At 45.9% G+C, this 22,845-nt stretch overlaps 1 protein-coding gene across 6 annotated transcripts in view; it reads right to left on the reverse strand.

The window, feature by feature from the left end:
• NSD2 (nuclear receptor binding SET domain protein 2) overlaps window positions 1-22,845 on the reverse strand; it is a 467,195-nt gene that overhangs the window by 154,114 nt on the left and 290,236 nt on the right. For all 6 annotated transcript variants that reach the window (XM_029592506.1, XM_029592533.1, XM_029592496.1 and 3 more), the window contains exon 13: window positions 15,956-16,156. In XM_029592506.1, coding sequence (XP_029448366.1) covers window positions 15,956-16,156 — 201 coding nt within the window. The remainder of the gene's footprint in view (window positions 1-15,955; window positions 16,157-22,845) is intronic.

The following is a 22,845-nucleotide window of genomic DNA, read 5'->3' on the forward strand; positions in this document are numbered from 1 at the left end:
ACTTATACCGGCCCCATTCCCCACAAGTTGAGCCCTTGGTTTCCAGGTGCCAGCAGAGCTTAGGCCAGAGTCCTATAAGAATTGGTCAGGCAGGACTTCCGGGATGATGTCACTGGGGTCAGCAACATCGTGAGCCAGCTCCGGGCCCTCTCCCCCTGAATCAGCCGCCATCCCACCCCCCCAATTTGTTATAGCTGTCACTCTTTTTGGCTACATGTTGTAGAGGACATCGGGGGCTACTGACTTGCTGCAGTTTTGGGCGAAATCGAGTGTTCTGGGACCTGCAACGAGCTAGAGATTGGCGTTACTTACCCAGCAGCACAAGTGAGTCAGCTCCGGGCCGTCTCCTTTTTTTTAATCGGCCGCCATCCTTCCTATCTCTTTTTTCCTCCGGTTTTTTTTTTTTTGGTTGAGGGTAATAAAAGACAGTTGGGGCTATCGATTCGCTATGGTTTGAGGCGAAACCGAGCGCTCTGGGGCCCGATATGCGCCAGAGATTGGCGAGGCTCTCTCAGCAGAAAAAACATAGTGTGGCCAAGATGGCGGCTGCAGCCGCAGGAGACAGTGCAGCTCCGGTAGCAGAGGTCTCCGAGACGGCCCTGCTAAAAATATCTACCAGGGTTGCTGAAGTTCTGGATGCTAGGCTACTAAAAATTCAATCCTCAATGGAGGACATAAAGAATGTTGTAGAGGGGCAGGCTAAAAGGCTGGATGAGGCGGAGCACAGATTGTCTGATCAGGAAGACCGGCTGCATATTGTGGAAAAGCAAGTACAAGAGCTATCAATGCAAAATTCCTCGCTGCTGGACAGATTAGATGATCAAGAGAATAGGAACCAGTGCAACAATATTAAAATAGGCCTTCCAGAATCTGTGCCCGACCAGAACTATATGATCTTATTGAAACCTGACTGCCGACTCAATTGGGTCTGACTAACTTCTGGCTGCTTGCGCTGCGAAAGGGTACATAGAATGTGGCCGCCCAGGGAAGCGACTAGCAAACCCCGGCCAATGATGGCCAGAATTTTAAACTGGTCACACAAAATTCAACTCATGCGAGCCTTTCGATAGCACAATGGTGTGGAATACCAGGACCACCAGATCATGCTGTTCCATGATTTCTCCGCAGCAGTCTCAGCGCAGCGCAAAGCCCTGTCTCCTGCATGTACTGAGCTACACAGAAGGGGGATACAGTTTGCGCTACTTTTTCCTGCAAAGCTCAGAGTGCAGCATAATGATACTATCCTCTTCTACAAAACGGAGGAAGCCAATGCTACTGGAATGGTGCAGGCCTGTTGGATTTGCATTCGCAAAGGATTCAGTTTTCATTTCACTATTGTTACTACCTGAATGGTTTTTGGCCCTATATTGAGGGGTAAACCCCCGACTCTTCACAGATTTTCTTCACCACAGTTCTCTGTTGTCTAAGGGACGGTTCAATTGTTTATTACGTTTAGCAGGTTCTGTTTAATTCGCCACTACTTAATGTGCCTTATGATTTGCGGAGGGGAGGTGGCGGCAGGGGAGGCGGGAAGAGGGAAGCCCATGGACCCATGGGGAAGATGGGAACTTCGTGCCTCTTGAGGAGCAAGGAGTTCTGGGGTTAGATGAGTTCAGTGTGTGTGGGGTATGTGTGAGTATGGATGTTTGTGTGTGCATGTGAGAAGCAGGCTGGGGGGGAGGGGAGGGTTCAGGAACATGCCCAAGAGCCCTTCATGTTTTCCACACATGTACTGTTTTTGAAATGTGTTATGGCATGGGGGACGGAGCGCCCAGGTTGGGGGGCATTCAGTCTAGTCTCTATCCATGCCTTTTCTGTGATACATGCTGTATTTATGTTCTTTTAATCAGCTGTCACGGTATCGGTTAAGATAACATCCTTAAACGTGGATGGTATCCACTCTCCGATTAAATGTAAAAAACTGTTATCCTTGTTTCAGCGTTTAAAAACCCAGGTGGTCTTTTTGCAGGAGACTAACTTGATGGAACATAATAAATTGAAGCGGGAGTAGGTTGGGAGCTGCTACTCCTCATCTTATTCTTCGCGACAGAGAGGTGTAGCGATACTTTTACACAAACAGGTACCATTTCAGCTGGACGAAGTGCTGCAGGATGTGGAAGGTCATTATGTTGTGGTGGTGGGGACACTACCAACTAAGGATAGCTTTCTGCAATGCATATGCTCCAAACGTCTATTCCCATGATTATTTTGTCCACCTGGTGGGTATTTTAGCAAGATTGCCTGATTGCGCTCTCATCTTGGGAGGTGACTTTAATACTGTCATGGACAAGCAAATTGACTGTAAGCCCCCTAGGGCCACGAGCAGTAATGACCTACATTTAAGCGTCAATTTTCTTTGTCATGAGTTAAATTTAATAGATGTTTGGAGACGTTTACACCAAGGATTTCACTTTTTTTTCTCATCCTCATAGCTCTCACTCTCGATTGGACTATATTCTAGTGCCAGAACATTTTTTCCCTCATGTCACAGACGCCACTATAGGGACTATTTCAATTTCTGATCATGCTCCCGTATCTGTCACTTTAAAACTGGGTAAGTCCTCTCCTTCGGCTTTTTCCTGGAGAATGCCCCCAGATTTGGATTCTGATACGCACTTCCAGGAGTACATTAAAGAGGGCTGGGAAGAATATATTAAATTTAATAGTACGCCAGACATTGCCCCACACACACTATGGCTCGCTGGAAAAGCAGTAATGAGAGGGAAAATTACAGCTTACATTGCCACACGCAATAAGCAGAGAAACGCAGAAATTCTGCATCTCACCGCAGAGTTAAAGCACGCGCAGGTTAATTTTGTTCAGGACTCCACTACAGCCAACAAGCAAGAGGCAGACCGTATATGGCATCAAAGAGCGTCAAAATCCTTAAGATATTTCAAATATCAGTTGTTTAAACATGGGAATGTTCCGGGTAAACTCCTTGCGAATTTAGTTAGACCTCGCAGAACAAAATCCTTTATTACTGGGGTTAAGGGTAGTGATGGCGCTTATTCTCATCAGCAAGATGTTGAAGCCAGTTTTGTGGCATATTACAAGAAATTATATGATTCTAAACCTCACCCTCGACCAGTGTCTGAGGTTTTTTTTCCAAAATTTTAACTGGCCCAAACTACTTGGTGATAACTTTTCTGTATTAAATGCCCGCATCATGGACTCTGAAATTTTTGCTGGTCCCGATGGGCTAAGCAATGAGTTTTATAAAACCCTAAAGTTCCCATTATTGCCTAGTCTAGTATCATATTATAATTCTTTAATCCAGATTAAACGCCTCCCGCCGGACAAAAACTGCTCCAATATCATCTTATTGCCAAAGAAGGGACGGGATCCACAAGATGTGGGATCTTACAGGCCCATTTCTCATTAATGTGGACATAAAAATCCTTGCAGTGGTCCTGGCAGCCCAGCTCAATACTATCTTGCCTACCTTGGTGCACTCAGATCAGATCGGCTTTGTCCCTTGTTGCCAGGGGGTGCAAAATGTGAGAAGGCTCATTGCCGCCCTAAATTACCATTCACAGGAGGAAGCCCTTATTCTTAGTTTAGATGCCGAAAAGGCTTCTGACTCCCTAACCTGGGATTATATGTTTTGGGTGCTCCAGCAATATGGGATAGCTGGGGATTTTGTCGAATGGTTAAAGAGTCCTATACCACAATTCTAGTGCTAGGATTCTTATTAATGGAGACCTGTCGGTCCCATTTCCCCTACAATGTGGTGTATGGCAGGGATGTCGACTTTCCCCCTGTTATTTGTATTAGAAATTGCGCCACTAGCTGAAAACCTCCGGCAGGAAAAACGATTTTGGAGGATCAGTTTGAATGGACATCCAGTCAAAATTGCTATGTTTGCAGATGATATTTTGTTATTCGTAGACCGGCCCCGACAGAGTGTGCCAGTTATACTATCGATTTTCACACAGTTCTGAGACATAGCGGGCCTTTGCATAAATTTTTTTCCAAGTCTGAGGCACTGGCCCTACATCCACAACTCCTTTTACGTGGGCACCTGGGAAACTGAAATACTTAGGGGTTTGGCTCCCAAGAGAGTTGGATAAGCTCTATGAGTTCAATATATGTGAAATCTTGGCTACTTTGGGGCAACAGTTGCAGGCTTGGCAGTCTCTTCCCCTCACTTTCTCAGGGCATTGTGCTTTAATCAAAATGATGATTGTTCCTAAATTGCTATATAAGTTGCACAAGCTACCTCTTTGGCTCAAGGTTCATGATCTTAAAAAATTGCAAGGGGGGGGGCGCGGGCTGATCAAATTTTTATGGGCGGGTAAACATGCCCGGATTAAATATCAAACACTGGTGCACCCTAAAGCTCAGGGAGGGTTGGGCCTGCCTGACTTCCGAGCTTACAATGTCACCTGCGTTTTATTGGGAAATGGATTCTTGATGAATATACTTATTGTGAAGAAGGGATGTTAACCCTATGACTTTGCCCTGGTCCCCTTTATATGTAGTCCAGGCCCCTGCGGCCAAGGTACGATCACTAACTATTCCCAAATGTTTTTTCTATCCATGCTGTAAGACCTGGCGATGGCTACGTCGTCTCTACAGACTGCCAGGCTTGTTCTCGTTGTTTACCCCTTTGGTGGGTAATTGTAATTTCCAGCCTGGTACCAGCACAAGTGGGATATTCAAAACCTGGGCTCATCATAGCCTTATGTATGCCTTCCACTATTTTGAAGACTATGCCCCTCACGTGCCTCAATATGCGACTATGGTTGAAAATTACAAGTTGCCACGCAAGTTTTTCTTTGCTTTCCTCCAAGCTCGCCACTATCTGCAGGCTTTTCGCTGGCAACCAGAGGAGTTTTTATGAGAAACCGCTTTCGCTAAAAACTCTGTTCGAATGTGCGTACTCACATAATTCTATCAAAGGATGGAGTAGACTGATTAAAAGCATGTTGCCGACTTCTCATCTTGATCTTCTGGCTAGCTATTGGACACCGTTTTGTGCAAGGGATGTCACGGTTCCCTTCCTTACTCCCTGTTTCACCTTTCTCCATAAACGGCTGAAGGAGATCTGTTCGGATTATCCATCATACCATTTGTGACTATGTGCGCCGTTTCCGTATGGGTCACCTCTCTTCTTCACTATGTATTAAATGCTCTAAAACAGAAGGCACCATGCTACATCGGTTGATTCTTTGCTCGTCCCTGGAGACTTCTGGTCTTCACTACTGGCCTGCGTCACTAAATGTATCCAGACCCCTCCATGGTTGTCTGCTGTTCTTCTGCTGGCTGGACCACAGGCGCTCTTTGCGAAGTGTACCGGGGCTCAGGATTGCTTTGGCAGGATTGCTTTCCTAGTAGCCTGCCATACTATAGTTGTTGATTGGACTGACCCCTTGATTACGCCTTCACTTGCGGCTTGGCATCATTGCATGATGGACATGGCTCTCTTGGAGCGAATGGATTTTCCCAAATCTCCTAACCCCATGGACAAACACTATGCAGATTGCTGAGTTCGCTATTATTCTCTTCTCTCCCTGGATTTACAGTCAATTGAGTACAGCAGGATACCACGTCACTTGGTACTACACTCCTCCCGGGGCGAATAACCCCTGAGTGGACGATACTGCATATTTTTTTTCTCCTGGTTTTGCTAGTTCATTAAGGGTTCTATTAACATATATGCAACATGGGGCTTCTGGGCAGGGCTTGCGGGGGGGGGGAGGGGGATGAGGCTGTGTCTGTTGGTTGAGGTGGTTGCCTGAGTGGGATGTGTGAGGTGTGATTGGTATGCGTAGCTTGAATGTGAACTGGGATTGGTTCGGGGTTTCGTTTGCTTACAGGAGTGGATGCTGTTATTTAACAGGAGACTTGCATAACCACTGTACTGATTGTTCTCTTGTTGGTATCAATTTTCTTGTGTATTTCTTTGTGCTTGTGGAAAGCATGTCTTTGCAATAAAAATGATTTTGCAAAAAAAAAAAAAAAAAAGAATTGGTCAGGCAAAGTTGAATAGTGGGCAGAGGTCAGGGTAGGCAGCGAGCAAACTATTGAGATCCAGGCCAAGGCCAGAGCAGGCAAAGATCAAGCAGTGTTGAGGTCCAGGATGAGGTCAGGGCAGGCAGCAGTTCAGAAGGGTAGTCAGAGTCCGAGGCTAGGGTCAAAATCAGAAGTCAGGCAGACACGGCCAGACGAGACAAAGACAAGGCACTGGGGACTAAGACAGCAGCAGGAACAAGCAGGGAAAGGAAAGGTCATAAGGAGACAAGACAAAACAAGTATGGAGACAGCAAGAAACACATTGCAAGAGCAGGAAGACCCTGCTGCTGAGGCATTGAGAGAAGCGTGATTAGGGTTTAAATACCCAGCCATGTGACAGAGGACATTGTTACAGAGCTTTCCTGCCACAAGGTCTTTATAGATCAGTGTGAGGTATGCGCACCTTTAGGTGGCGATGGCGGGCTGGAGAGAGGCAGGGAAGGTGGCGACCTTGCCAAGACAGGACTTGGCAGCGACCTGGGAGCATTCCGCGTCCAGCCCAATTTTACACATTCCTTTAGAATAGTTGCAGCGATCAGTGCGGCAGAAGCAGGGCTACCATGGAAACAATACAGACTTGGGAGCTGGATGTCGGCTGCAGTTAAATTAAACGTCCAATCGGATTTAGCCCATATGCCTAACCATGTTAATTGATCATGGGACATTCCTTTGTTCATTGGGGCAGCTCGGAGGGCACAATACCGCTCCTGTTTTTAAGTTTGGCTGCATATAGGGTTCACATCTCTTGGTTGGGTAGCCATGGCATAAACTGGGAACAACTATTGCCTTTCTTGTGGCACAGGAGGAATGTGACCACCGCACCCAAGCTGTAATAGCTCACTTTGGGGGTAATGACTTGGGAAATATTAATTGCTTAGAACTGATACAAGTTATAAACAGAGATAGCAGAGTTGGCTACAATGTTCAATCATACACATCTATTATGGTCGGATATTATCCCGCATATTAAATGAAGCAACATGAAGTTGGGGGAAGTGGGGCTGCAAGAAAGTGATTTGTCAAATAGGTGTATCGATTTGCAAGTTTGGGGACTGGCAAATTCTGCACAAGTGAAAAAACAGTCAGTGTGAGGGTTTGTAGAGATCTGATTAAATTTACCTATGTGACAAAGTATGATTTATTCAATAAGGTACTGCAGGAGGCCTTGGAGTGCACATTATTGGTTACAAAAGAGATGTGGATGTGAGGCAGGCATAAGGCAAGTTCAACACTGCCTCATGCCTATGGCGGGATACCTGAGCTAGTAGGCAAACGTTTTGAGCCACGGCCTCCCCTTCTATCCATATCATTTTTTCACCCCTCTCACCTCCAAAGCTGGGTTACATCATACACACATCTATATATGTGTAAGTATACATACATATATGTATACACACACTGTATATTCACATACAAAACTGGATTCCCGGCTTGGTGTCAAAGTCTCTCATCAACCCAATCAGCTGTTGAACTGTTTGCCAAGTAGCAGGCAATCACACAACCAGCCAGAAGCTCAAAGTTCAGTTTTGATTCTGTTTAGACTGCTGAAAGGAGCAAACAGATACACACAAACACAAAAAGAGGCCGATAGCACACCACATCCAGACAGGTACAGACATATCAAGCACACACAAACACAGACACATACATCCCACATCCAGGCATAGATACTGCACAACCAGGGCAGAGAAACACCACACCCAAACACAGAGACAGATACTCCATACCTACTCACAGACAGACTAGCCACAGACACCACACAACCAGTTGAACACACACAACCACACAGACCACACTAGACAGACATAGGCAGACAGGCCCAAGGAGACACACACCTCACCCAAAGGGACACAGATATATCAGCTAACACAGAGAACTACACATTACAACAAACAGACCAACTGCAAATAACACTACACCCAGATAATGAAACGGACACACAAGTGCCAAATACACAACATTCAGGCCGATACAGTAAGGACGCGTAAGAAACAGTGTGGCAGTGCCGGGCGCCCGCTTGTTTGCCGCGCGCATATTTTGGTTCACATACCGCTCTATTCAATATTCAAATTAGATGCAAACCCAAGCGGCGTCCAGCGCATCAATGAAGCAGTAGGCGTTCGCAATCCATTTTACTGTATAGAGCGGTATGCAGTGCCTATACAGTATCCAGGGTGCGCTGGTACCTGTCATTTGAAATGTCATTTGAAATGTCATTCCACCAGGTAAGTGGATGGTTCTTTTCTACAGACTCCGCTGCCAATCATGGACGCCCGGATACAGACTGGAAGGTCCATGAACGGACGACGCGACCTTGGACATCCGAGGTCGCGGCGTCCGTTCATGGACCTTCCCGCCTGTAGGCCCTGCTGCCTTGAGCGCCTGGCTGGACATCCAAGGTCGCAGCGTCCAAAGCAGGAGGAAGGCTCAATATAGGCGTCCGTATAGGCCTTCCGTATAGGGCGTCCGTAGAGACGTCCGTATGGGCGTCCATGTCTCCGCTGGACCCCGGAGCCTCAGGACGCCTAGTGGACGCCTATCTCTCTGGTGTCCGTAGAGGCGTCCATGTCCGGAGCCTCAGAGATGCCCAGAGATGGATGGTACAGTTGAACTGAAACAGAACACATACCTCCTCCGGTCTTGCTGCTGGGTTCTCCGGTTGGATGGGTTCCCCTTGCTGCTGGGCTCTCCTGTTCGCCTCTCCAATCTGCCGAGCATTTCGAGCATTTCTCATGCTGCTTCTCAACTGAATGAAAAATATCGCCAGAGCCAGTATATACACGTTGTCCATGGCGCTGTCCGGTTCGAAGCTGACTGAACACCACACTAACGCCAGAGATAGGGTAGGCGGTAAATATTCAGGTTAAAGACGCGATAAATAAGTTGGTTAACAGGGCGATAATTTGGGCGCACGTTACTGTATCGGAAGGAATAGCTAATCCGATCATTAACATGTCATATACATGCTGCGGGCGGAAAGGGATACGCATCCTTTTCCACTGCCAGTCCCTTGGTGTGAGAGTGGCAAGGTGACATCATAAATTTGTCTCGAGGGATGCTGCGGAACTCCAGAGAGTAACCTTCTTGAACGATGTTTTGTACCATTTGTCCGATGTTATCTCGACCCATTTTTGGTAGAAGAGGGTAAGTCGACCCCCTAACTCCTCTTCCAGTGGATGGGTCAGCCCATTCTCATTGTGGAGCATGGCTGGAATCTGTCCCTGGGCCTGCTCCTCTCTCTGTCTGTCGGTTCCGAAAGGGCTGGGACCTTCTAGAGGGACGAGGTGCCTGGAACTGCGAGTTCTTGTAGAGTCTAAAGCACTGCGAGCCTGCCCTTCGTTCTTCTGGGGCAGGGACGCTGAGATCTTTTACTCCTATCTTCCGGTAGCCGAGGCACTGGGGATTCGCCCATTTGCTGGCTAACTTCTCCAATTTGCTTCTGAACAAGAGAGATCCTTTAAAGGGCATTCTTGTGAGATTCGCTTTAGAAGTCGCGTCCGCGGACCAATTCCGTAGCCATAGTTGTCTTCTGGCTGCCACTACCGAGGCAATGCTCCTGGCTGACGTATGCCAGGAAGGCCTCTGCAGGTTCCATCGTCTCACTGGAATACGTTCCGGAGTTATTTGCCTCTCTCGAGAGGAGCAAGCAGGAACATGCCCACCAGTGCGCAGCAGGAAGCAATCCGCAGTGTCATTGCTGTTACGTCGAAAGCTGCTTGAGGATGGATTCCAATTGTCTATCCTGCATATCCTTCAATGCAGCCCCTCCCTCAATGGAAATCGTTGTTCTCTTTGAGACGGCACAGACCATAGTGTCCACTTTCGAGAAACGCAGGCGTTCCTTGGTTGTTGGCTCTAGAGGGTATAGGGCTTCCAAGGCCCGACCCCCTTTGAAGCTGGCTTCTGGGGTATCCCACTCCAGGTTAATCAGTTCCTGGATGGCATCCATCATTGGAAAATAGCATGAGGCTTTACGAAGGGACACCAAGATGGGGTTCTCTTTGGTTCCGCCATAGGGCCCGTGCCTGGAACACCCAGCGTCTTCAGAGTCTGGGAAACAAGGGCTGGTAATTCGTCCTTGTGGAAGAAGCGAAGCGTGGCTCAGTATGCTTCCATTCCTGGAGGGAATTCTCCTTCTTCCATGGAGTCACCCTCAATATCTGAGATGTCTGGGTCCCTGTCAGGGAAGTTCTTGGTTAGGCAAAGCATGTCTCGAAGCATCCAAGCAGGGCCGGGAGGATCTTGTGCTTCTGGAAGGGGTTGAGCCTGGGGCACAGCCGGGGCTGATTGTGCCTGAACGAAGGCTTGTAGGCCTTGGAAAAATTCCAACCAGGAGAAGGTCCCTGGGTCCATGTTAATCCCTGGGGGAGTCGGAGTAGTGGCCCCAGAGGTGCCCTCCTATGGAGAAGTCATCTTGGAGATGCATAGGTCTGGGGAGCTATCTTCGGTAGTTCCGGACCCATCCCTCGACAGTAAGGGACCAGGCTTAGGTTTACCCTGGGCTTCTTCGCAATGTTGGCACAGGCAGGATTTCAATTCAGGCTGCTTGGCTCTTATGGGGCAGGCTGTGCAAAGAGAGTGCCTTCTGGCTTTCTTGGATGCCAGTGCCATTGTGTTTGCGCTCGTGCAGTTATAAACGCGGCTGTGCGTGGAGTTATGCACACGGGTGCGCTCAGTTGTGTACATGGGGTGCGCAGCTATGCGCGCGTCTGTATTGGACGCACGCAAGTTAGGCGCATCGGCCGCTTGGCCTGCCCCACGTGTACTGCCTGTCGAGAAGGGAAGATGGCGCTGACGACCCCTGTGCGTAAGATGGCGCCCCCCCGAGGGTCTCCATGTGTGTGGACCCTTGCACCGGATCAGCGCCCAGCCCAACCAAGGCTGCTCAACCTGATCGGTGCTCCCTTTTAACCTCGTCATAAGAATAATTCGGTACGGCAATCCGAGCTCTGGAGATCGGAGACCTGAATTTAAAGACTGTCTCCAGCTGCGGGGGGGAGAGGGAATTACCTTCATCTCCACGCTCTGTTCTGCACCCACTGCCTTTCAGCCACACTGGGGGCTAAGTCCACACCAGGAACCGGCTCCAGGACCAAGGCACACCTCTGAGGGATATCGGAGATCACTTCAGGAATTCTCGACTGGGGGAGGGACCCTTAGGTATCACCGCGGGAGAGCGGGGCTCGATCTTCTTTAAAGTAAATTTTGTTTCTTCTCCTTCTGTAATTCTTAACACTATTCTAGTGTGTGGGATAGTGTCTGCATATGCTAGGAGACAGAGATACTGAAGAGCTGAGGTTATTGCAGGGATATATCTAGAGTGACGTCAGCTTTGAAATCTGACTGTCTCCCATCTGCTAGCAGAGGAGTACAATACCCACTAGTCCTGAGTCCATCTGGCTACACGCTAGGAAACAGTAATTTACTACCAATGCATGTTCTATTGAGAAAAAACAAAAAGTTATATTGATACAAATGCCTACATGCTAGTAAAATACCTCTGTCACACATATAGAATCAACCTTCACCAAGTACAGAAAGACCACAAATTACAAATATGGAAACAGAAACTGGAATGGAAACCCAAAAAAGCCACTCTGCATTCTGTGCAAACAAAAATATAGCACCTATCAGACTTCCAGGATCTGAAATAATGTACATAAACTAATGCGCACAAAGTTACACCTGCATTATGGAATTCAATCAGTAACAACCCTACCTATGAAAAGGCAGCTCTGCCAAAATTACACCAGGCCCTAAACACCAATACAACTACTATTAGGAAAACAGAACAAGCCAAGCTGCTATAGATCCCTACCAAGAAACTACAAGCTCGCAGAACACCCTTAGCTGGGTCACACATGCTGAACACAGACAGACCCTCACCAACTACAGAATAAAGTGACCATAAAGCTAATGTTTTTGCGTTGTATTACTGCATACAGAGTTTGGCTTCTTGCTTTTTCCAGTTCAGTTTTTGTCTCCACATTTCTATTTATACACTCCCCGAGAAATAGAAAATAATTCTAAAACTAGAAAATAATAAATGTTTCAAAACAACTGAATAATGGAACATCCAATCATTAAAAATTTTCAAAATTATTAAAAATTCTCCAAACACCAATAAAATATTTCTAACAGCAGACACATCACATAATACCTAATAATTAAAATGGCAGTCAATCAAGAAAAATAAACTTAAAAAGCCACCTTTACTTACCCCTCTCCAGTAACTCTCCTACTCCTTTCCCTTGTAGGCCAATAGCACATACCCGAAGCAGCAAGGGCTGCTGAAGCTCTGTCCTTACGCTCATCTTCCTTAGGGCCCATGACCAATCTCTCTCACACACACACACACCCCACCCCACCAGTCACGTCCGTGACCAATCTCTCTCACACACATCAGTCACGTCCGTGACCAATCTCTCTCGCTCTCACACACAATCACGTCCCTGACCCATCTCTTTCTCACACACACACCCCCCCGTGACTTTCCTGAGCAGTCTTGCTCTCACACATTTCTCTTACTTACACACACATTCTCTCATACACTTACACACATGCTGGCTCACTCTCTGTCTCACTCACCTTCACTCACAGCACACATAGCAGCTACAGCACAAGGTAGCCGGTATCCTCCTATTAAAAGCAGAGTCCTGATAGGCTGGAAACTGCAGCAGGTGTTACCTCCCCAGCCCCACAGTGCTAAGGCAGCACTCAGTTGTTTGCTTGTGCTGCAATTGATCACGGCTCAAAGCAATCAGCTGAGAATATAATTCTATGCTTTTCTCCCCACCCCAGCCTTTTTTTAAAAAATTTTTTTGCAGTTTGATTAATATTATTAATTTTATATTTTCTTGCTGGTTTCGCGCTGGTGAGAGAAGGGGAGGTCAGAGCCAGGGGAATCATTAGCGTAAAAATGGTTAACAATATTTTGGCAGTAAAGGCTTTCCTGCTGAAAGAAATTACATTGATATTCTGTAAAGACTGCAACAGACAGACATACTTTGGAATGCATGCCTACTGAATGTCAAGTTATCAGTTCTATAATATATATTTTTGACATTAAAGCAGCATCATAGGGAAAAATAACAGTTTAATATACATTTAGAGGACGTTCATCTTTGATTCATCTAAGGTCAAATTAAAAGGAGAGGTTGGATTAGTTTCTGGAGGAGAAAGAAATTAGTTCTTATCTGAATTTCCTTTCCTCCAGTCAGACCAGTCCAGATGCATGAGTTATGCCTCCCAACCAGCAGATAGAGACAGAGACCAAACAGTTTTGCTGACATCATCCCTTATAGGCTCCTGTGCTGATTTTAGTCTGCTAGTACTCTATTAACAAGCTAAGAAATATTTTTAATATATTGAAAGCGACAGGTGGTAGTGAGTTTTGGAAATATGTTAATGGAGTTTTGAAGAAGCCTCTATTACGTTGAATACAGTTTGAGATGCTCTTCTTCTTTACAAAAATCTATTTCCTCTTTAGCCACTATTACCACAGATATTCATAAAAAGATCCAAGTTTCTAAAAAGCAAGCAATATTAGATAAAGGGAAAATGAAGAATTTCAGAAACAAATTACCGGTTTGCATGACCTATGTTTCCCCTGCTGACCTCTTTAAAGAATATATGCTTGAGATACTAAAGATTCTATGACAGGCCATTCCACCTATGGCCAAAGTTTATATGTTACCTTCGGATAGAGAAGGGGCTTCTGGAGTGAATCCCCATTATGGACATAAATTTGACTGATTTTCTTAAACAACAGTCAGTGGAAATGGCCAAGAGAGGTATGCTTTTGGCCTCTTGTTTTTCCTTTGTGTAATCACCTGCCTCTGTTTAAAAGCCAGAAGATCTGGATTTATCCGGATCTTGCTAAGATAACTCAAGATAGACGACGTAAATTCCTTTCAATGATACAGAAGGTTATCTCTCTAGGACCTCATTTTTTGGTTCAGTATCCTTGTAAGTGTATATTAAAAATTAAAGATGCTACATATATCTATTTTGAACCTTCCCAATTGAGATTTTTTGGATTCGTGAAACCAGGACATTGATTCCAGTGAGGTTTAAAGTTATTATGATATGTTTTGTGTATTTCTTTTTCTCTTTTAAATTGTATTATTGCTCTTATAAATTTGTCCCTCCAATTTACCTTTAAAGAATGGGGAATGTTTATTTGCTTCTTTACTTTTTTCCTAAAATCTCAAAAAAGATATAATTGCGATGGAGAAGGTACAGAGAAGGGCTACCAAAATGATAAGGGGAATGGAACAACTCCCCTATAAGGAAAGACTAAAGAGGTTAGGACTTTTCAGCTTGGAGAAGAGATGACTGAGGAGGGATATGATAGAGGTGTTTAAAATCATGAGAGGTCTAGAACGGGTAGATGTGAATCGGTTATTTACTCTTTCGGATAGTAGAAAGACTAGGGGGCACTCCATGATGTTAGCATGGGACACATTTAAAACTAATCGGAGAAAGTTCTTTTTTACTCAATGCACAATTAAACTCTGGAATTTGTTGCCAGAGAATGTGGATAGTGCAGTTAGTATAGCTGTGTTTAAAAAAGGATTGGATAAGTTCTTGGAAGAGAAGTCCATTACCTGCTATTAAGTTCACTTAGAGAATAGCCACTGCCATTAGTAATGGTAACATGGAATAGACTTAGTTTTTGGGTATTTGCCAGGTTCTTATGGCCTGGATTGGCCACTGTTGGAAACAGGATGCTGGGCTTGATGGACCCTTGGTCTGACCCAGTATGGCATTTTTTCTTATGTTCTTAATGTATTATAAATCTGTTCTCCGATTTCGGAATTAAGCATATTTTGTGTTAACTTTAAAAAATGCAATAAATTAAAAAAAAATGTATTTACACATTCCTATTCCCTTAGCAACATAAACTAAGAGCTCAACAAAATTAACATGAAGGCAGCAATCAGGGGGCCTGCCAGACTTCTGTATCAAATGTCATATGTATGATTATTTACATACCAGTGAGAGACTATATGTGCGCGCCTGGCTCTCAGAGAACGAGTCTGATCTCTGGAGGCTAGAGGGGCAGAACTGGAGAAGCTGAGTTAGACAGAGGTATATTGATGAGACCCTTCAGGGGCATAGTAGCCAAATCAAACCCCAATCTGGCAACCAAGGAGAAAGGTCTCCTGGATGGAGAGCATCAACCTGGTACAGCAGGAAGTAATCATGTAGCAAGGACTTGCAATCCAGTTGAAGCATTCTCCTTTTGCAAGGAAGATGTGTCTCCCAGGGCTACTGCTCAGGAGGGAAGGGTTAAGTCGGCAGACTTAGCTGATGATCTGATTAGGAATGTGGAGAGCTGGGTGCCTGGAGGACGCAAGAATCGCTTGGTAATATACCTGCCTCATTTGATGGTGGCAGACTTCATGCATCACCTAGATAGGATTTTAGACAGTGCTAAGGATGTACTGTCGTTTCATTTTACTTAGTGTGGAATTTGCTTTGTGAGCACTTATATGTATACGAAATAAATGATTTTTTGTTAACTAAAAAATGAAAAAACCAAACCTATTTTCGAAGCTGTACACTCCTAGTTTTCCATGGAAAAAAAATTTTTTGGGAGGCTTAGCTCTCAGAAAATATTGGCCTTATGTTTTTTTTTTGTTTTTTTTTTTAAGTCATCTGATCTATTCCACATTTTCTTCCTGCATGCCAAATGTGGTTAATTTCTGTCCCTTTCTTGCAGAGTTATTGTGCCTACAGTCAGCCAGATAGACATTGATTCTTTTTATATAATTCTTTCCAGCATTTAATATATTAGAAAGCATAAAAATCTGTACAAGTAAATCTTATATTGTATTCTAGGAACATTTGTTTCCTTTAAAGAACCCCACATGCCTTCTAAACTATAGGGGAAAAAAATCTATTAAATGAAAAGGAAATCCTAATTCTGTACCTTTTGTTAATCTTGGATTGGAGGGATTTGAAACATAGCAGCTCACACAGCTGTGAAGAGGACATCGAAATCCTTTCTTGTTGAATACAGCAAGTTGATATTTTTTAACACAAGCTTCATGATAGAACTTTCCACACTGGGATGCAATGCAGCGTTTTACTTCTGGTTTTCTCTCTTTACAGACAAAACATATGTGAACTCCTAGAAAGAGAGAGAAGACATTTAGATTTTCCACTACTTTTGTTAAACTCTATTTTGTCTGTGCATATTTGCGAGAAGATTAAATAATAGTTCTGGTTTGTATTCAGTCAAATGGTCAGCTATGCATCTAGCATCTAAATTCCACAAACTCTGGGCACTATGTAATCAGATTCATACCTTTTGTTTTGTTTGGTTTTTTTTTTTGTTTGGTTTTTTTAAACTTATCTGGACAAGTCAGTTCAGGCCTGTTACAGAAGTCCCCTCTAGGAAGAATAAAACATCTAATGCATGTACTGCCTCCATGCAAATTTACCTTATGCATATTCATTGTGGATATCCTGACTGACTAGGAGTCCTCCAGGACAGGTTTGGGAACCTATGATCTAATGTATTTCATGCCTGCTCTTATCTATAAGTCTGTATTATCATATTTATTCAGTTTTACTGCACTTCATTTAAAGTGGTACTGTATTGGCTATTTACAATAAAATACAAAGATTAAAAGTACAGCATACACACTTCAGTGAAAAATGGAGTGAGAACAAAATGATGTAGTTAGTCAAAATGATTAAAGAGGTGCTGTAAGCTGAGTAAATCAGAACCAAGTGGGCCAAGTTTACTTGACTGAGTGATCTTTTAAAGTAATGGAGAAATTACTTACCTGATAATTTCATTTTCCTTAGTGTAGACAGATGGACTCAGACCAGTGGGTTATGTGCTCCTCTGCTAGCAGATGGGAGACTGAGTCAGATTTCAAAGTTGACATCATCCTGGGTACATATACCCCTGCACTGACCTCACTTCCTCAGTATCCTCTTCAAAAAGCCATTGTGGATATGTATTTTGCATAATTTGGTTGTACTTATTAAACTTGATTAACTGATTCAACTGATTAAAAAAAAACTGGAGACTGCCAGTGCACTCAACTAAGTCAACGCCGACACCAGACTAACTGTGGGTGTCTTGAACTAAGGGTAGGTAACAGCTTACCCATATTTGTTTAGTGTCGAGATTTGCTTTCCCAGGTCCTCCTTCTCTGGGGGCAGCCATGGGCGGGATGCCGAGTCCATCTGTCTACACTAAGGAAAACGAAAGTATCAGGTAAGTAATTTCTCCATTTCCTAGCGTGTAGCCAGATGGACTCAGACCAGTGGGATGTACAAAAGCTAATCCCGGACAGGGCAGGAGGCTGCCCCTGGCCCACTTAGTACTGCCCTTGTGAAGGCTGCATCTTCTCAGGCCTGAACATCCAGGCGGTAGAACCTGGAGAAGGTGTGTAGGGAGGACCACGTAGCCGCCCGACAGATCTCGGCGGGCGATAGCAGTTTGGTTTCTGCCCAAGATACTGTTTGGGCCCTAGTAGAATGAGCCTTAACTTGCACTGGTAAGGGCTTCCCTGCCTCTATGTAGGTTGCCTTGATTACTTCCTTGATCCAGTGGGCTATGGTTGCCCGCAAGGCCGCTTCTCCTTGTTTCTTCCCGCTGTGAAGGACGAACAAGTGATCCGTTTTGCGCATCTGTTCCGGTCTTTCCAGGTAGCGCACCAAGATTCTACAGACATTTAGGTGGCAAAGAAGGCGTGAGTCTTCAGAGTCCTTATGATCCTCAGGAGATGGTAGGGAGATGGTTTGGTTCACATGAAACTCGGAAACCACTTTCGGTATCCTGCGGTCCTCGCACCAGGCTTCGAATATTCTCCAGATCCGTATGTATGTCAGGGATGTGTGAGAACTTGCACGCTCAGAGCAGGGTGTCAATCATGGGTTTCGAGTAACTGCGCTTCTTCAGGCGAGTCCTCTCAAGGGCCAAACCGTAAGAGAGAACCAAGATGGATCTTCGTGAAGAATTGGGCCCTGCTAGAGAAGATCCCTGTGTGAGGGTAGGCACAGAGGGCTCCCCCGCAAGGAGTCTTTGCATGTCTGTGTACCATGGGTGTCTTGGTCAATCCGGGGCGATTCACTATCAGTTGGAAGGCTGGGGTCGACAGCATCCATTTCCCCAGGTACAGGCTCTCTCTGCTGAGGAAATCTGCTGAGACATTGTCTTTTCTTGAGATGTCGGAGGCAAAGATTCCTTGTAGGTTTATTTCCACCCATGCCATGAGAGGATCTATCTCCAGGGACACCTGCTGGCTACTGGTTCCTCCTTGGCGGTTGATGTAGGCCACCATTGTGGCGTTGTCTGAAATTACTCAAATCGCTTTGTCTCTGAGTCTGTGGCTGAATCGCAGGCAAGCTATTCTGACTGCTTGAGGTTCCAGGCGGTTTATGTTCCATCCCTTTCCTTGCTCCATTGTCCCTGGGCCATCAGTTCCTGGCAGAGGGCTCCCCATCCTCGCATCTGTGGTGAGCAATATTTATTTTATTTATTTATTTAGAAACTTTTATATACCGGTTCACATAATAACTGAAAGATTAGAAAATACATTTCAACAAGGAGAATGTAACTGGAGAATGTAATATCCGTTCGGTGCAGACAGGTTTACTCCTCTGCTTAGGTGCTCTTCCTGTAGCCACCACTGAAGCTGAGTACGTACCTCTACAGGTAGCTGGAGGTGAATTGAGTAGTCCTGGGACAGTGGGTTCCAGCATGAGAGCAAGGATTGCTGGAGCAGTCACATGTGGGCCCTTGCACATGGAATGACTTCCAGGGTTGACTCCAAGAAGCCTAGGATTTGAAGATAGTAAAAGTTGCTTACCTGTAACAGGTGTTCTCACAGGACAGCAGGATGTTAGTCCTCACATATATGGGTGACATCACAGGATGGAGCCCAATCACGGAACACTTTTGTCAAAGTTTCTAGAACTTTGACTGACACCTACTGGGCATGCCCAGCATGGCACTAAACCTGCAGCCAGCAGGGGTCCCCCTTCAGCCTTGTTTAAAGCTACAAGAAGTGCCGAAAAATAAAATAAGAAAATGAAGCCAACACCGCGGGGTGGCAGACGGGTTTCGTGAGGACTAATATCCTGCTGTCCTGTGAGAACACCTGTTACAGGTAAGCAGCATTTGCTTTCTGACAGGACAGGCAGGATGTTAGTCCTCACATATGGGCGAGTACCGAGCTGAGGATGTCAGAGTATGCACCAAATGTACCCAAAGACGTGCAACAGGCACAACAATTGGGTGGAATTTGGTAAAGGGCACCCTGAACCCTAACAGGCAGCGGAAGAGTGTTAGTACATCAAGTTGCAAAAAGGTTGCGCAAGACAGATAGGCCGAAGATGGAATCTTGTTTTCCAGCCTTATCCAAACAATAATGGGCTGTGAAGGTATGGAGAGAACTCCAGGTGGCAGCCCTGCAAATGTCAGGAAGCGGCACCGAGCATAAGTGTGCTGCTGAAGTCGCCATGGCCCTCACAGAGTGTGCTTAACATGGTCTTGAAGTGGAATGCCTGCTTGCTGATAGCAAAAAGATATGCAGTGCACTAACCAGGAGGAGAGATTCTGCTTACCCACAGGCTGCCCCAATTTGATGGAATGGAAAGAGACAAACAATTGAGTGCTTTTCCTGTGGGCAGCTGTACAGTCTAGATAGAACGCTAGAGCCCATTTACAGTCAAGGGTATGCAGAGCCTGTTCTCTTGGATTGGCGTGGGGCCTGGGAAAGAAGGTAGGTAGTATAATGGATTGATTAATGTGAAACTTCGATACTACCTTAGGTAAGAACTTAGGGTGAGTGTGGAGTACTGCCCGGTCCTGCAGAAGTTTAGTGTAGGGCAAATAGGTAACTAGGGCCTGTAACTCACTAACTCTGTGAGCAGATGTTATTGCCAATAGGAATATCACTTTCCATGTGAGAAAGTGAAGATCACAGGATTGGAAAGGCTCGAATGGTGGTTTCATGAGCTGACCTAAGACCAAATTAAGGTCCCAAGAAGGGGCCGGAGGACACAGTGGAGGCTTGAGGTGAAGCAAGCCTTTCAGAAAACGTGTTACGAGGGGTTGTACTGAAATAGGAACGTCCCTGACACCTTTATGGAAGGCAGCTACCGCACTGACATGCATTCTAATGGAGGAAGTTTTTAGACCTGACTCTGACAAGTGCCATAGATAGTCTAGAAACTTTGACATGGAACAGGTAAAGGGATCAAAGTATTGAGAAGAACACCATGATTTAAACCTGTTCCATTTGTAGAGGTAAGACTTTCTCGTGGAAGGCTTCCATGAAGCAATCATGACACGGGAAACTGGCTCCGAAAGGTTGAGTGGCTGAAGAATTAACCTTTCAACACCCAGGCCATCAGGGACAAAGCTTGAAGAATGGGGGGGGGGGCATAGGCACCAGTCGTTCTGAGTAATCAGAAGCGGGTCCTTTCCCCAAGGGAATGTGCCTGCGAATGGAGAGATCCTGAAGTATTGGATACCACACTTGGTGAGGCCAGTGAGGTGCTATCAGGATCATGCATCCCTTGTCCTGACGTAACTTCACGAGAGTCTTCGAGAGAAGCGGAAGTGGAGGGAACGCATACAGGAGACCGGTTACCCATGAGAGGGAGAACACATCTCTTGGCTGAGAGTGTTGCCTGCGAGTGAGGGAGCAAAAGTTCTCTACGTTGCGGTTTTGAGGTGACGCAAAGAGGTCAATGCGAGGATAACCCCAACGTTGGAATATTGCGTCCGCTACTGTGGGGTTGAGGGACCACTCGTGCGGATGAAAAGCGCGACTTAGGTTGTCCGCAAACACATTGTCCACTCCCGGCAAATAAGTGGCCCTGAGATACATCGAGTGGGAGAGGGCCTCCGCCCATATCTGCGCAGCTTCCTGACACAGTAGGTAGGAGCCCTTCCCTCCCTGTTTGTTGATGTACCACATGGCCACCTGGTTGTCCGTCTGAATTAGGATGACCTGATTGGAAAGGCGATCCTGAAACACCCTGAGAGCATATCTGATTGCTCACAGCTCCAGGAAATTGATTTGGTGTTTGGCTTCCTCTGGAGACTAAGTTCTTTGGTTTGTAAATCGGCAACATGGGCTCCCCAGCCGAGGTTGGAAGCATCGGTGGTGAGAATTATTTGAGGGTCTGGAGCCTGGAAGGGCAGGCCTTGGCGGAGATTGATCTGATTTTTCCAACAGGCTAGAGACCGATGGAGTGAGTCGGTGATGTGGACAGTGGTCAATAGAGATTGGTCGGACTGAGTCCATTGTGACCTTAGAGTCCACTGCATGACTCTCATGGCCAAGCGGGCCATTGGAGTAACCTGTACTGAGGACACCATGTGTCCAAGTAGGATGAGGAAGTGGCGTGCAGTCGTGTGGCGTTGAGACTGTAGCTGGTGTGCGAGAGAGATGAGAGTGAGAGCTCGCTGTCGAGGCAGAAATGCCTTTGCCTGCAAGGTGTCCAAGTCTGCCCCTATGAATGATAAAGTTTGAGATGGGACTAAGCAGGATTTTGCGTAGTTGACTAGAAATCCTAGCGAAATCAGAGTGTGTAAAGTAAGACGTAGGGACAACAGAGCAGCTTGCTGAGTGGGAGCCCTGATCAACCAATCGTCTAGATAGGGGTAGACGTGAACACCTTGAGTCCTGAGGAAGGCTGCCACTACAAGACATTTGGTGAAGACTCATGGTGCAGATACCAGGTTGAATGGGAGCACTCGGTATTGATAGTGCTTGGGGCCTACCAGAAACCTCAGGAACCTGCGATGAGATGGATTTATCGCAATATGTGTGTACGCATCTTGGAGATCAAGAGAGCACAGCCAGTCTCCTCTTTGCAGAAGAGGAAGGAGGGAACCCAAGGATACCATCTTGAACTTTTCGCGGTGGAGGTAAGTCCAGAATTGGACGAATGCCACCTGATTTTCTGGGGATTAGAAAGTATCGGGAATAGACTCCTAGGCCTTGTTGGGAGTAGGGCACTGGTTCTATTGTTCTGGACTGGTGGAGGAGGGAAGTCTCCTGTTCCAGGAGTAGTGAATGGTCGGATGTTCTCCACGTCAGTAGAGGTGGGGAGTCCAGTGGAATGGAAAGAAAGTTCAGGTGATAACCTTGAGAGATTATAACAAGGACCCACTGGTCTGAGGTGATTGTATGCCACCTGTTGTTGAAATGGCACAATCGATCTCCCACTGGTATCTGAGGCAGTGGAAACTGGCTGCTGCTCTCTATGCAGGAGTCAAAAACCGGAAGTAGGACCCGGCTGAGGAGCTGCTTGAGGCTTTTGTTTACGAGGTTGACGAGACTGGGCCTTTTGGAAAGGTCTCATGGAACGAGTTCTAGACGATGGTGGATAGGATTTCTTTGGACGGAAGACTTTTTAGTATCCTTCCTGAATGGCTGTTTGGAGGACTAGTCAGAGGACATCAGAGAGAGCTGGCGAAGGGTCTCATGATGGTCCTTGAGTTCCGCCACCGTCCGCTGAATCTGTTCGCCAAACAGATCGTCTCCTATGCAGGGCAGATCAGATAATCTGTCCTATACTTCAGGGAGCAGGTCCGAAAACTTGAGCCAGGCCCATCTTCTTGCCAAAATAGCAGTTGCAGATACCCTGGAAGCGGTGTCGAAGATATCATAAGAGGATCTTATTTCATGCTTCCCTGCCTCGAAACCCTTGTGTACCAGGATTTGAAGCTGTTCCTGGAATTGCTGAGGCAGGGACTCTGCAAAGTCCTGTATCTGCTTGAATAAGACCCAGTTGTACTGGGTCATATACAGCTGGTAGGAAGTGATCCGAGAGATAAGCATC

The sequence above is a fragment of the Rhinatrema bivittatum genome, chromosome 1, assembly GCF_901001135.1.
Source record: "Rhinatrema bivittatum chromosome 1, aRhiBiv1.1, whole genome shotgun sequence".
NCBI lineage: Eukaryota > Metazoa > Chordata > Amphibia > Gymnophiona > Rhinatrematidae > Rhinatrema > Rhinatrema bivittatum.